This window comes from Nycticebus coucang, chromosome 1 (assembly GCF_027406575.1).
Source record: "Nycticebus coucang isolate mNycCou1 chromosome 1, mNycCou1.pri, whole genome shotgun sequence".
Classification (NCBI taxonomy): Eukaryota; Metazoa; Chordata; class Mammalia; order Primates; family Lorisidae; genus Nycticebus; species Nycticebus coucang.
The window spans coordinates 80,837,939-80,854,657 of NC_069780.1; the positions used below are offsets into that span (position 1 = coordinate 80,837,939).

Below are 16,719 nucleotides of genomic sequence, written 5' to 3' on the forward strand. Positions count from 1 at the left end.
CACAAGAAGATAAACCTATCAGCCTCGTAGAAGTATTCCAAAGACTAAGACCATGAACCCCCATTTCCCATATTTCATTAATTCTAAGACACACTTTCCTTCGCATTTCTGAAATTAGATGCATCTTACACTTAATGGTGCCTTGAATTTGGTAAAATACTGTATTTCTCCCTGGCTCAAGTGTCGACGTAGAGGTGTAGTTGGACTTCTAGTTCAGTAGCAGGGGTTCCAGAAAATCGGATGCAGAGTTTATTCAAGATGACCCCAGTTAGCAAGTACATGTTTAGGGAATAGAGTCTACATTACAAACTAATCAATGTTTCTGTATGGCCCTGTATGGCAATGTTAAATTATTTTGTGTTCAACACCATTGAGCAATGTATCAGCCAGAGGGTGTGGTCTTTCCTCCCAGGAGCGGGGCAGGGGCTAGAAGGGGTAGATCTTTCTTCACTAACAATAAAGCTCTTGTTGGTGGCACCAAATGCTGCAGCAGTTTTAATACCTTAGTTAAAATCTGGTAGTTGTTTTTTTCCTTTTAATATAAGAAGAAACTCCTGTTAGAACTAGTGTGAGTCATACACCATAAACATTCAGTTCTCAAATCCCTGGGGCTTTTGAATGCCAAACAACACTGTACACTTACATTTTTAAAACTGCACTGTAGAATACCAGAAAACATGTTAAGCTCGCTAGTATTAGGTAATGCCACAGTATTTTTTAAAAATACATACTATTAAGTAAACCATTCATAAATTCCAACATGATGTTAAAATCTTGACTACGTCATTTAATTCTCATGCATAATCCCATTTCATTGTTTTAACCCAACAAATAAAAAAGAAAAAAAAAAGACTGAGTAAAAATATATTCAAAAGCACATGCATACACACAAATATTCACATGCACTTATATAACCACTTAACAGATCTGGCCTCATTAAAAACACTGAGTTTCCAGTAAATCAAATTATCTCTAAAACATATAAGGATATATGAGGCTCATGAAGAGGTTAATGTGTTCAAACATCCATTAATGCAAAGCCAAAAAAATAATAATTTTGCATCTAAATTCTTAGCAAACTATAATCTCTAGAATAATAAACTTTCAATTCAATTATAATGAACAGGTTGTAAACTACTCATTCTAAAAAAATAACATGAATACTGGACAACTTGACAGTAGAAATCAGAGGAGCATATTTATGGTAATCATCTTTAGTTGACAGGCACAAAAATTTAAGAGAAAAATTTTTTTCTCCCTTTTCAAATATAAAAGCAAAAGAAATGCTTTCAACAGAGTCGATTACAAAACATAAATTTCATAAAACACAGTAAGGTCAACAGGAAAAGCATTTTATGTACCTCAGTGATTGCTAAATCATAAAACATCAGCAACAGCTTCCACACATGTTTGTATATTCTGGTTTTTGTGTTGCCCAGAGGCCTGGGCACTGGTACTTCTCTGTTTGCAACAGGAAACATGCTAACAGATCCTTACTGAACTGGAATTACCGCGAAACACAAAGCTCATGTATGTTTTTCACTATTTCTGACACCCTAAAAATGAATACTGCAAAAAATGTGCTAAATAGATTCTCTAAGCACAGACTGGAACAAAGAATCCTTAGCATGCTTCAGTTTGGTGTCATGGAGCTTAGAAAGAAATCTCTTTGATCACACTGCCCCACTCTGGTAGAAAAAGGAAAGATTAGGTTAGCCCTTGAAAAGGAAGCTTAGTATCACATACGAATTCATGTAAAGTACATCTCATTAAAAGGTGACGTTTTCCAAAAGACAAAGCATTCAAATGGTCTATAATTTAGTTTAAAAGCTCAAGTAAATGTCTCTTTTGTCCCTCTGATTGACAATTAACTAAAACAGTTCATCTTAACAGAAAGATCTATTAAAGTTACTGAGCCAGAATAGCCATAGTGATACTAAAAAGCAAGTTTAAGAAATTTATAAAGTCCTTGTAACTGTTCACTCCAAAATTACATCTGGACACAGTGGTTGATATTAATAATGACAGTGATAACAGTAATGATGATGTCACTATTTATAGATCATTAATTGTGCCAGACACTGGTCTATGCTCTTTGCATGTAATAACTCATTCATACTCATAACAAAACTACAAATTAGGATCATTATTATCCCCATTTTACAGACAACAGAGGAACAGAGATTACTAGCTTGTTCAAAGTTACACACACAGCTTTTGCTCTTTTCCATTTTTGCAAGTGGCGGGTGAAAAAGTTGAGAAGCAGGTTTCTAAAGAGAAGAAACCTGTTAATACAGAGAAGAAACCAGGAGGCTGAGGCAAGAGAATCGCTTAAGCTCAGGAGTTGGAGGTTTCTGTGAGCTGTGATGCCACGTCACGCTACCGAGGGTGATAAAGTGAGACACTCTGTCTCTAAAAATATAAATAAATAAAATAAAGAGAAGAAACCTAAGGCCAAGAAGGGGAAGCCCCACTGCAGCTGAAATACTGTTCTCATCAGAGGAATAGGCAGATACTCCCATCTGCTGTGTATTCCAGAAAGGCGACGTATAAGACATATAAGAGCAAACACAGTGGGTTTCAAATCTAAGACTGCCAAGAAAAAGAAGGTGAAGCCCTTGCCACTGTTACAAAACCAACTGGTGGGGACAAGAATGGTGGTACTTGGTGGTTAGACTTCACAAAATGCTTAGGTATTAGCCTACTGAAGATGTACCTCAAAATCTGCTGAGCTATGGCAAAAAAACCTCTTTAGTCAGCAAGCAAGAAAACTGTGATCTGGCATCACACCTGGGACCATTCTAATCCTCACACCTGGGACCATTCTAATCCTCACACCCAGGACCATTGTAATCCTCACACCCAGGACCATTCTAATCCTCACACCTGGGACCATTGTAATCCTCACACCCGGGACCATTGTAATCCTCACACCCAGGACCATTCTAATCCTCACACCCGGGACCATCCTAGTCCTCACACCTAGGACTATTCTAATCCTCACACGTGGGACCATGCTAATCCTCACAGTGGGACCATTCTAATCCTCACACCCAGGACCACTGTAATCCTCACACCCAGGACCATTCTAATCCTCACACCTGGGACCATTGTAATCCTCACACCTGGGACCATTCTAGTCCTCACACCTAGGACTATTCTAATCCTCACACGTGGGACCATGCTAATCCTCACACCTGAGTCCATTCTAATCCTCACACCTGGGACCATTCTAGTCCTCACACCTGGGACCATTCTAATCACACCGGGGACCATTATAATCCTCACACCCGGGACCATTCTTATCCTCGCACCCGGGACCATTCTAATCATCCTCACTGGGCATCACAGAGGTAAGAGAGTGGCTTTCCTAAAGCAACTGGGCAGTGGCTTGCTACTTCTAACTGGACCTCTGTCCCTCAACCGCATTCCTCTATGAAGGACACACCAGAAATGTGTCACCAGCACCACCACGAAAATTGGCATCAGTAATCTTAAAATCCCAAAGCATCTTACTGATGATTATTTCAAGAAGCAGCAGCTTTGGAAGCCCAGACACCAGGAAGTTGAGATCTTCACCCCAGAAAAAGAGAGGTACACGATGGCAGAACAGTGCAAGGTTGATCGAAAAGCCGTGGACTCACAAATTTCACCGAAAATCAAGGCTGTTCCTCAGCTCCAGGGCTACCTGCGATATGTGTTTGCCTTGGCAAATGGAGTTTGCCTTCATAAATTGGTGTTTTAAATTTCTTAAAAGAACCTAAATAAATGGCTGATAGATTTTGTTTGTGGCGCTTTTAAAAAAAAAGTCACACAGCTCTGTGAGTGGCAGTCTGTCGCTAGCTCCACAGCTATTCCACTATGCTACACAGAGAGGAAATAAAGAGCCACTGTCTTTTTGTAATCAATGTATCAAATTATAATAGAACTTACATAGTTGACCACCTCCCTACATTGACCACCTCCTTAAGTTGACTTAGTTTTCATAAACTAGACGTGCACCACATGTACGTATCAGCAGGAGGCCTAGCTCCTTATGTTGACCACCTCCATATAATGACCATTTGGTTACATACAGTCCCTTACACAGGTTCTACAGCGTTACCCTCTGAAAGAAATGTGAGGCTTTGTCTATGCCTTTGTATATTATCAAGATTAAATCAATCAATTGTGTGTTAATTAGGTATGTATCACTTTAATGATAACAAAGATCCATATACAGCAAATGCTATATAATGTTATATATACATTACCTTTACATATGTAGTGTTTTTACGTGTATGCAAATGGAAGAAGTATTAGAAGTTTGAGATTACTAGCAATCGTTCATTTTTTCTGGACCATAACTACTTTAAATTACGTCAGTTACAATCTTTGAGTGAGTTATTTTTAGCATTAAATACCTAGTTTTTGTATTAGTAAATTACCTGAATCTCTGTCTACAGCTTCAACCCTTGTGACAAACTCCCCTGGATTTCGGTTTTCTTTAACTGAAACTTCATACAGGTGCTGCCTAAATACGGGCACCTCGTCATTGACGTCGAGCACAGTGATTGTCAGAGTCTGGGACGCAGAAAGTGCTGGTACGCCACCATCCAGCGCCAGAAGCATCAGAACGTGCTGAGTTTTTATTTCATAATCCAAAGGACAAGCTGTAGTCAGTAAGCCTGTGTTGAAAGAGAAGAGCGACGTAGAATAAATATCCTTTTTTTTTTTTTTTTTGTAGAGACAGAGTCTCACTTTACTGCTCTCAGTAGAGTGCCATAGCGTCACACAGCTCACAGCAACCTCCAGCTCTTGGGCTTACGCGAGTCTCTTGCCTCAGCCTCCCGAGCAGCTGGGACTACAGGCGCCCGCCACAACGCCCGGCTATTTTTTTGTTGTTGCAGTTTGGCCGGGGCTGGGTTTGAACCCACCACCCTCGGCATATGGGGCCGGCGCCCTACTCACTGAGCCACAGGCACCGCCCAGAATAAATATCCTTTAAAGAAGTTGTACTTATGCCCCCTACGTTTAACTTCTCTAACTTGTTAAAAATTAAGGAGTTTTAATTGCTAAACATTGGAATCATGTTAAACAAACTTTAAATGCATGTATTATCTAGAACAAAAAGTAAACATTTTTAGTTAGAAAAGTCATCCCAATTTAATCTAGAAGAATGAGTGACAATTCAAAAATTATCATATCCCGTATCTACTGAGAGAACGACATCAAAATTATTTATTCAATAACTACTTTCATTTAAAAACATGTCTAGGATACTAACAACATACATCTTCATGTCATAAAACATGTCATATTTAAAAGTAACTAAGTTTCAAAATTGTAAGTATGGCTACAGTACTATCTTTAAGACATCTGATTTCGTTAAAGAATTATAGTCTCTTTGTACTCTCAGTTTTTTAACAAAAAAGAGCAAAGATGTTATAACTCAGATGATGAACTTCCTGAGTAAAACATATCTCTATCCCCAGGCCATTTAAGCATATAACTCATATAAGGAAATTATAATAAAGATCTGCACATAGAGAGCCATCGTATGATTCCAATTGTTACATTTTTCTTCTAGGATTGCAGTTTGCTTCTCTCCTCCCATAAGAACTTTTATTGAAATAATTAAAGAGGTTTAGTGAATCAGATTTTATAGCATAGTTTAAAAATGATTACTCATCACTTTATAATTCATAGCCATAAGTCACTGAAAACTCAACTATGTCCTTCTTTATAAGAAATACGAGCCTGATGAGAAGCAAATTATCCCATATCATATGAATGCATTTGGCAATCATCATTTTATGTCTTTGAAAAATGTCTCAACTGAAATAGTCACTGCAATTGCTCCAAAGACTCTTGATACCCATATTAATAAGAAATAATTTTAATTTTATTCATCTTTTTTAATGATCTGAAGTAGACCTTCTTTAGTCATCTTGGAAAATATTTTAAGTATTATTGAAACAGTTCCTTGGAGAGCCTCAGCTCTAAAAGATATCAGCAGACTGTGTCTGGACTATCTCTCTGTCAGTTGGGCATTTAGGTGGTGTCCAGGCATACCTCAGAATGAAACCATATGTACAGGATTTAATAAATATTTTGATGAATTTTCCAACAAAATACAGCCAGACTATCATCATGACTTCCAAATCCTCCATATTCAGTCCCATTCCAAATAACGTTCTTACTAACAGTTGGGTCAAAGGGTAGGTAGTTGAGAAATTTTTTTTCTAAGCGTCATATAGAAGTGACTTCATTTTTTAGAGCCTGAGATGATAGTTCATTAATTCTTCAATATCCCCTGGAAATCAAGTAGAGGAAAGTTCATTTCTAAATTCACAAGACTGAAACTTTACACATGTGTTCTGCCATTCAACTATGTAAAACTCACAGTCAGAATTATATGGCGACATGGATATCAAGACAAGTGCAGTGACAAAGAGTGACATTTCTGCAGTGTACCTGAATGCAAGTAAATGCTTCTATAAAAAAAGAATGTTAGAATTGATGTGAAAAGCAAAGGTTGTATGTACAAATGATTTCAATCATTAAAAATACATATTGGCTTGGCGCCCATAGCTTAGTGGTTGCGGCGCCAGCCACATACACCAGGGCTGGTGGGTTAGAAACTGGCCGGAGCCTGCTAAAAACAATGACAACTACAACAAAAAAAAATAGCCGGGTGTTGTGGCGGGTGCCTATAGTCCCAGCTACTAGGGAGGCTGAGGCAAGAGAATGACTTAAGCCCAAGAGTTGGAGGTTGCTGTGATCTGTGACACCACAGCATTCTACCAAGGGTGACATAGTGAGACTGTGTCTCAAAAACAAAAAAAAAAACCATATTTTTCCAATTATTTACACATAGATGTTTATATTATCTTAAAGATAAATTTCCACAGCAAAGTCTTTGAAAACTGCTGCAAATTTGTCATATTCCTACTTTGATTCACTCTTGGTACAAATTTTTACCCTGCAAAGAATCACAATGAAGGCAAAGAAGTTTGTTATTATGTATTCAGCTAGCTCTGCAGAACATGTCTCAGCCAGCTATAGAGCACAATTTATATTGACAACCAGTCCAATTAAAATTGGGTTCTCCAAATAGAACCTTTGTGCCTATCATATGTATAAGTTAAACACTGTAACAAGTCAACTTTTTTTAAGCATGTGCTTTTTGAAAGCTATTACTTTATTTCATTACTATTTTTTTTTTTTTTTAGACAGAGTCTCACTTTGTCACCCTTAGTAGAGTGCCGTAGTGTCATAGCTCACAACATCTTCAAACTCTTGGACTCAAGTGATCCTCTTGCCTCAGTCTCCTGAGGAGTTGTGATTACAGGCATGTGCCACAACACCCAGCTATTTTTAGAGATGGGGTCTCGCTCTTGCTCAGGCTGGTCTCAAACTCCTGAGTTTAGGAAATCCACCAGCCTCAGCCTCCCAGAGTGCTAAGAGAGCTATCATTTTAAGAGGAAAAAATGAAAAGGATAAATGTAAGAAAGTGATGGGAAGGCTTTAATTGAAAGTAGCAAAAAAAATGGGATTCAAGTAAGAAAGGATAAAGTAAAATTACCCCTACTTGTACATGATATGATTTTACATAGAGAAAACCCTAAAAATTCCATCAAAAACTGTTAGAAATAATAAATTCAGTAAAGATGCAGGTTATAAAATCAACATATAAAAATTAGTTGCATTTCTATGTAGCAAAAAAAGAATTATCTGAAATTAGGAAGACAAACCCATTTATACTAACACCAAAAGTAGTCAAATACTTACAAATAAACTTAACCAAGAAAGTTATACTGAAAACCATAAAATATTGATGAGAAAAATGAAAGAGATACAATCAAATGAAAAGACGTCCCATGTTTATAGAGTAAAAGACTTAATAGTGTTAAAATGTTCATACTACTACAGTTTTGTGACATTGGTCTTGGCAATAATTTCATGGGTATGATAACAAAAATATAGATCACAAAAACAAAAATAAGCAAATGGGACCTTATACAATGGAGAAGCTTCTGCACAGCAAAAGAAAAGGCAATTAAACAATGGGAGAGAATATATTCAACCACATATCTCATGAAGGGTTAATATCCAGAATACATGTATACCAAGAGCGCCTGCAACTAAACAAGGAAGATACACATAACCTAATTAAAAATGGACAAAAAATTTGAATAGACACTTTTCAAGAAAAGATATGCAAATGTTCAACAGATACATGAAAAAATGCTCAGTGTTACTAATCATCAGATAAATGCAAATCAAAATCTTGAGCTATCACTCACAACTGCTGTAGCCACTATAGAAAACAGCATGGAGGTTCCTCAAAAAATTAAAAATAAAATTATCATATGACCCAACAGCCCCACTTCTGGATATTTATCTAAAAGAATTGACATTAAGATCTTGAAGAGATAGTAGCACTCCCTGTTCACTGCAGCACCATTCCCTTATAGCCAAGATGTGGAAACAACCTAGACATCTATCCGAAAATAAATAGATTTAATGAAAATACATTATATACATACAATAGAATATTATTCATCCTTAAAAAAAGAAACATATTCTGCAACATGCAACAAAATGGATGAACCTTGAGGGCTTTATACTAAACGTAATAAGCCAGTCACAGAAAGCCAAATGCTGCACGATTCCATTCATGAGGTATTCAAAACAGTTAATTCATAGAATCAAAGAATGAAACGTTCATTGTCAGGGGCGAGATAGAGGAGGAAGTACAGAGAAACTAGTTTCAGTTAAGCAGGATGAGTAAGTCCTAGAGATCTGCCATACAACACTGTACCCAGAGTGAACAATAATGGACTGTACACTTACAACTTCGTTATGAGGGTAGGTATTGTATCAAGTTGTCTTACCAATAATAAAATTAAATCAGTTTTTTTTTTAAGTGGTATAAGGGGCACTGTACCTGATGACTCGTCTAGCACAAAGGCCATGTCTTCATTTCCTGAGAGGATGCTGTATGTTACTTTTCCATTCCTTCCTTCATCTGGATCCTGAGCAGTTATATGGTGCACCAAGGAGCCCACCATGGCATCTTCTTTGACATGGGCAATGGGGAAGGACTTAAAAGTGGGGCTGTGGTCATTGACATCCAAAATCACTACTTTTGCCATCAGCGATCTCAGTCGCCGGTCCGTCACATTCACAGCCTGATCAGATGCAGTTACTGTGAGGAGGACTGCTGGCATGCTCTCCCGGTCAAGGGGGGATGCAGTGACTAATGTGCCAAATGAGGGGTGGATGAGAAATGGATTCATGCCAGAGTGGTGGGATTCAATGAAGTATTGTATTCGACTGTTTAAAAAACTGCCATCACCATCTTTGGCATTAAAGACATACACCAGAGTTCCTATAGGAGCATTCTCTTCTACGCTTATCACAATCAACTCATGCTGGAAGGATGGGGAATGGTCGTTCTGATCTTCCACATCAATACTAAGGAACACTGTGCTATTCAGGGGAGGATTTTTGCTATGGTCTATAGTAATCACCCTGAAAAGGTAATGAGATGTTGTTTCATAATCAAGTTCCTTGGAAAGAAACAAATCTCCTGTGAAGCTGTCAATTTCAAAGAAACCGTCCTTGTCATCTGCAACGATACTGAACTGGAACTGTCCGTTATAATGCTGTTGTCGGTGATCAGGTGACTTTATCAAGCTCATTATTTTTGCAGGCTTCAAGTTTTCTGGTATAACTAAATGTCTGATATTCTGAGAGATGATTGCTTTCCCTTTGAACAGTGGAATCACCTGAAATAAGAATAAAAATAGCTGTTTATTTTGGGGGTATTTTTAAAAATAGTTGAATCAATATATATAATGATACTATTTTGGAAGTTAATGCCTTCCATTTGTGTAACACACCTTTGTTAGTTGGTAAGAAAATGCCTTTTCAAAAAATATCACATAATTCTAGTACATCTCAGTTTGGTGAGGCTATAGTTACGTAGCCTGCGATTCTTCAATGAGCATGTGGGATGGCTAGTTCTCTAAATTACTGTAATGTGACATCTGTGTACCTGTGAGTATCATGTGTCTTTATCTGAAATAAGAAACTGGAGGTATGACCACGTAGGCTTTCCTCCTAACCCACATATTCTTAATCATTAAAGAATATAATATGGAAACATATTGGGGAGGTATGTCCTTAATTATTGCATACACATACATTAATATCACTGATTATTAAGCACATAAACAAAGAAATATAGCTATGAATAGTCATTTTCTTTTTGACTGGTTGGTATAATTTTTTCCCTACTGTGGGGTCTTCCTAAACTTGTTTGCTCATTATGATTAAAGTAAAGCCTTAAAACAAAAAATCTCAAGTGGCTTTTCTAAGTTTAAAAACTTAACAAAAACTATTTGATTATATAGCCAATTGTTTACATACAAGTTTCTCCTGCCAGTTTATCAGGTCCTTGCAAATTAGGACTAAGTACGAGAAAAGGCATCTTTTGTTTACCAAACAATGATAAATATCTTATCAAGAGAAATACAAAGCTGATTTTAAAAATAATTTGGATCTATATCATTTCTCTAGTGATATCAAAAATGCAAGTATGTAGGTACAATGCTGGCTTAAAAATAGTATTCATATATTGAATTTATCTTCACTTTGTACATCTGTATAAAAGTCAAATGAAACTTTCAAATATCCTTCCACATTTGATGTTAATGATATTACCTGAATATGAATAACAGCATGTCCTTGTAGAGGAGGCGCCCCCTGGTCACTGGCAATGACCGTCATCCTGTACGAAGGTCTATAATCACAGGAGAGTATTGTGGTTGTTCTTATTTCACCACTGTTGGCATCAATCTTAAAGTGATCAGAACCATCTTCTATACACAAATGAAAAAATTAAGAAATGTTAATTTACAATGCAGAGAACAGAGAATCAGTTAATCTAATACATCTCTGATCATTTGGAAGATGTATTTGCCTTAAGGCTTGTGACAGCAGGAACACAAAAATGTCATTATAAATTTAAATAATATAGATTTTTTTTTTTTGCAGTTTTTGGCGGGGGCTGGGTTTGAACCCACCACCTCCGGCATATGGGGCCAGCGCCCTACTCCTTTGAGCTACAGGTGCCCCCAGAAATATAGATTTTTTTAAAAACTTTTAACTATGAAAAATTTCAAGCATTTTTAAAAAGTCTGAGAATGATATAATGAACCTTCACGGGTCTATGACCTCACTTTAACAATTATCAACTCACGGCCAATCTTCTTTCATTTATCCCCCCTCTACATTCTTCCCTTCTCCCATTTCTTTTGAAGCAAGTCCCAGAAATTATATCATTTCCTCTGTATAAATTTCAAAATGCATCTCTGAACAATAAATAATTTTTTTTAACATAACCACAGTACCATATTAAACATTAAGAGTTCCTAATGATTCACTAATGTCAGTAAATATTCGGTAAGTTTTCAAATTTCCATTCATTTCATAAACACCTTTTAAAAATTTTTTTAGTTTGTCTCATCTAACATCAAAATAAAGCCTATATAAAGCATTTTTCTTCAATCTGTGGATTCTTGCAATCCAAATTCCAATCTTTATTTTGTCCTTGAAATTCATTTGTTGAAGAAATGGGATTGTATATCCTGAAGTTTCTCATGGTCTAGATTTGGTTGTTGCATCTCCAATGTGTAGCTTAATATGTTCCTCTGTCCTCCACGTTTTCCTTAAATCTGGAGATAGATCTAGAGAACTGATAAGATGCAGGTTCAATGTTTTGTCAAGACTGCTGTTCAGAGGTGCTGTGTTTCTCCTTGGAGGCCCATGTCTAGCTGCCTTTTGTTTGATGTTGGTCCCTGCTCACGTACAGCCTCGGTCCACTAATGATTCATTAAGTATTGCAAGGTATAGAACAGGTTGAGCATTCCTAATCCAAAATTCTGAAATCCTAAATGTCCCAAAATCCTAAATTTTTGAGCACGGTCATAACATCACAAGTAGAAAGTTCCATACTTGCCCTCATGTGACAGGTCGCAGTCGAAACACAGTGAAAATTTTGTTTCATGCACGAAAATTATTTAAAATATTAGATGAAATTATCTCCAGTCTATGTGTATAAAATGTATATAAAACATAAATGAATTTCATGTTTAGATTTGAGTCCTTTTTTCTAACATATCTCATTCTGTATATGCAAATATTCCAAAGTCTGAAAAAATTTTAAATTTGAAACACTTCTGGTCACAAGCATTTCAGATAAAGGATAGACATGCACTGCATTCTGGTTTGTCATCCCTTCTACATTTATTAGTGGAAATATTTTAATAAAGAGAAACATTCTCTCATTTACCTCTGGTAAGCCAGTGGAACAGTTCGTTGCAGGAAACAGGATAAATGATTGATGGGTTAATGCACTAACATCCTCCAACATCCCAACTATTAATATAGTAATGTTTTGTTCTTGGTTTTAAGAATCATTAAGCTTGAATGTAAACATAATAGATTTGATTCAATGTAATATCCTTGTTGATGTTGAAATTGTCCCATTGCTGAACGTTGGGATCCTCTTGTAGTTGGTTCACGGGTTTTTTTGACATGACCCTAATAGTCTTTGATAGTCCCTTGTATCTGGTACGACAAAATTAATGTAGACTCATGTTGTACATTTCCTGTCTGTGACCTGGCATCAGCCATTATTTCAAGGAATCCTGGTTCCTTTTGGTGGAAAATGGTTTGGGAAGAACGTATTCAGGACGGGGTGGTCATCATTTCTGGGCCTTTTTGGTGGACAGAGAATATACCCCCCCCCCAAACACAAACTAAACATACACTAAGTTCATAAAGATGCATGTAATTTAAACTGATACCAAAAGGTTTTAGATAAAATAACAGATTTGTATTCTGCAGTGTATGTATACCACAGACTGCTATGCAGCCACACAAGGAACAAAATAATGTCTTTTGCAGCGACTTGGGTGGAACTGGATGCCATTATCCTAAGTCTAAGTGAAGTATCTCAGGAATGGAAAAACAAATACCACTATCCTCTCTTATAACTGGGAACTAAACATGGACACAAACAGAAGCAAAGGACATTGGACTCCGAGAAGGGGGAAGGCGGGAGAGGATGAGGGATAAAAACTTCACTATCAGGTATAATGAACACTATTCTGGTGATTGAGCACACTAAAAGCCCCGACTTCAGCATTATACAAGGTGTCCATGTAACAAAAACATTAGTATCTCCTTAATATTTACAAATAAAAATATCTGAGTATTTAAAACAATTCATAACCTGGACAAAGCCTGAGTAGAAGCTTTCCTACCTTCTTTGTTCAACAGCTGCTGAGTCATTACTGGGGACCAAACACGTTACCAGTTATAGTGGATACAAAGGCAAATAAAAAACAACTCCTGCCTTTAAGAGACTCACAGCATGGAACAGGCCATTGTGTATCATTTTTAAGCTGTTTTTCTGTGCTATGATCCATTTATTTTATTCTCATAGGGATACTGTAGAATGCTTCTGTGAATGATACATATATACAGGGTGCCCATGGCATTCATGTGCAGTTTAAAATATGTATGTATGTATTATATTTCCATTATTCTGATTTTCATCTTGTTAACTTACATTTCACAGTCACCCTCTTTTACGATCAGATAAAGTGCAAATAAAGCTACATGGCTTGGCGCCCATAGCACAGTGGTTACGGCGCCAGCCACATACACCAAGGGTGGCGGGTTCGAACCCGACCCGGGCCTGCTAAACAACAATGACAACTGCAACAAAAAATAGCTGGGTGTTGTGGCAGGTACCTGTAGTCCCAGCTACTTGGGAGGCTGAGGCAAGAGAATTGCTTAAGCCCAAAAGTTGGAGGTTGCTGAGAGCTGTGACGCCAGGGCGCTCTACTGAGGGCAACATAGTGAGACTCTTGTCTCAAAAAAATAAAAAAATAAAATAAAATAAAAATAAAGCTACAAATAACATATCACGATATTTTTATATTGCTATGTTTCAGATGTCATTTTAAAAGCTAATATTTTTTAAAAGTTGATATTTCAAACATCCAGAAATATGTGAATATCAAGATATCACTTCCAGGATCAATTGATTTTCAATATTCAATTTTTTTAGAGTATAAATATGGCAGAGTATAAACAAAGCAGCAAACCAATATATACCTCCAAATCTTATTCCCTTCCTTTTTTCCTGTACATGCCACTTCCACAACTAAAGTTGGGGTTTATCTTTCCAATCCATAGACCATAAATAATGTACAGTATGGATTTGCTTGTTTTAAACAATGATAGTATAACAGAGTTATAGATCATTCCATATATCAATGGCTGTGTGTGTTCCCTCTCCACCCTGCTGTCTTTTTTAGGTACACCATACTCTCTTCCCCACCTCAAAATAAAACAATGAAAAAGTACAAATATCTTACTGACATAACTGACCTAACAGCCAGAGAAAGATCATTGAATGTATACCTGCAAAGCCAGATTTCCCCCCCTCTAGTAACAGATTTAAAATAGACTAAAAAAAGGGAAAGAGACAAGTTGAGAGGTGACTAATGAGAGGTCAAAAAAAAAAAAAAAACGGGGGCTGGGATTAGTATTCCTGGTTTGGACAGAGAAACATGGAGGGAGAGCTTACTCCCTGACCAAGGAGGTAATGCAAGGAACTGTAACTCTTCCAGTGAAAGGCAATGCAGGGAACTCAAAGCCACCGTCAAAGTAGAAATCTTTTCATTTTCTGTACTTGCCTTTTCCACTTAAATTTCGTTTCAAGATTTATCTACGCTGTGTACAAAGCTCCAGTTGCTCATTTTCATGGCTGCAGAGTATTCCACATGAATATACCATATTATGCAAACTACTGAAACAAATGCTTGAATGAATTTCCTGTTACATGTCTCACTGTATAACGGAGTGGAATTCCAGGGGCATAGCATAAATACGTCCTCAGTTATACCATGTATTACTTTATTGTTCTTTAAGGTGGTTATACCAAGGAGTCTGAGCATGTTTTAAAATGTTTTTATTATTCCTTTTCTTTAAATCCTTCCTATTTGTCCTTTTCTTGATGATTTTCAGGAGTTCTTTAAAATGCCAATGCTAATTTATATTGGTTACATGGATTGCAATTATCTTCACCCAACTTGTAAATTGACTAATAAAATTGTAAACAATGGCACCTTGTAGAGTTTAGATGTTAACATAGTTTCTATTGCTTTGTGAGTTCTGCTTTTCTTCTTATTTTAAAATCCTTCTTTATCCTCAATGCTGTAAAACCAGTCTCTAATATTCTTTTGTAAGAATTTTCACATTTTATAAAACTTCATCTTTGATATGCTGAGAGGTACAGATATAATTTTATTTTTCCAGTGTAGGTAACCAATCACATTAACATCGTGTATTCATAATTCATCTTTTCCCCATTTATTTGCCCCCCCCCCACTTCTCCTTATCCATCTGGGAGTCGATGAAATAGTTTTACAAATCAAGACCTAGTAGGGCAAATTTCCCACCTGCTCTTTGGACATCGTTTTAGTTATTAGTTATTCCTTGTAGTTCGATGTTCATATGACTTTTAGAATCAGCTTGTCAAAATTCAGTAAAAACTCACTGAGATTTTGATTGAAATTATGTGGAACTAATAAATATATTTTTGTTCAGAATATTATCTTTAGGATATTGAGCCGTCCCAAGCATGGACACGATATAGCTTTTCATTTTGTTCTTTTGATATCCTTCATTAGTATTTTGTAATTTTCTACCTAAAGGTCACGTACATGTTTTACTGGAATTTTCCCTATCCCCCTAATAGGGACAGATCCTATGTGGAAAGTTTTGAAGCTTCTCTAATTTGAGGGATCTTTCTTAAGAAAAACAGGACAATAGCACAAATATAAATTGCCCACTTCCCCAGAAGAGCCTATGTAAGTAAAATACCAGGAAACCTAAGCTTCATTACCTTCACTGTAATTCTGCCCCTTACACCCTATGGTTTTCTTTGTGAATTCATCATTGTGAAGGAGATTGTTGAAAAACAATGACATAGTTCCTAGAAAATTTTCTATCTTATTAATGCAACTGATTTGCCTTTGTCATCACTTAGGTTTTCCATGAAGGCAATCAAGTTATCCATAGGTAATGGCAATGTGGTATCATGCTTTCCTACGTTTGTGTCAAATATAATGAAGCAGCAAACGTCTTTTCAAAAGGCACAAAACACAAAGCCAGCTAAAGTTAATCGCTGGAACAAATATGAAGCCTGCATATTTTAAAAGAACACATAAAAGTAGGCTTATCTCTGTAAAGTTCCCACATATACATGCGTGTATATTATGACACCTTCTAGGTATGATTTACTCTGACCTTAAAAGTTTTCAGTCTTCATAAAGACTCATACATGCTTGACACTCTTAAGCACACTTATCATCCTGTAACTACTACTTTCCTTTCAGTAAAAGTAAATTTGTACTTCGCATTACTGTGAATTATTCATTTAAGGTGGATGGTTTCTATTTAGAATATAGACTACTATCATGTTTCTTTAAACTTTAAAATTCTTATTTAAAAATGAAAGTAATTCTTGACAATTGAAAAATGTATTTTGCCTGTAATTAAATGCTATTTTCAAAGTAAACTAGAGAATTCTGAGTAAGCACAATGGAACATATTTCCCAGAAGGAGATGTTTGATAAGTGAAAGATTCTA

At 36.5% G+C, this 16,719-nt stretch overlaps 1 protein-coding gene across 1 annotated transcript in view; it reads right to left on the reverse strand.

Annotated features, from left to right (window-relative positions):
- DCHS2 (dachsous cadherin-related 2) overlaps positions 1 to 16,719 on the reverse strand; it is a 257,837-nt gene that overhangs the window by 78,616 nt on the left and 162,502 nt on the right. Inside the window, exons 10-12 of the mRNA XM_053597835.1 lie at positions 10,714 to 10,871; positions 8,933 to 9,776; positions 4,428 to 4,667 (exon numbers count right to left, since the gene is read on the reverse strand). Of these exons, the coding sequence (XP_053453810.1) occupies positions 4,428 to 4,667; positions 8,933 to 9,776; positions 10,714 to 10,871 (1,242 nt within the window). The remainder of the gene's footprint in view (positions 1 to 4,427; positions 4,668 to 8,932; positions 9,777 to 10,713; positions 10,872 to 16,719) is intronic.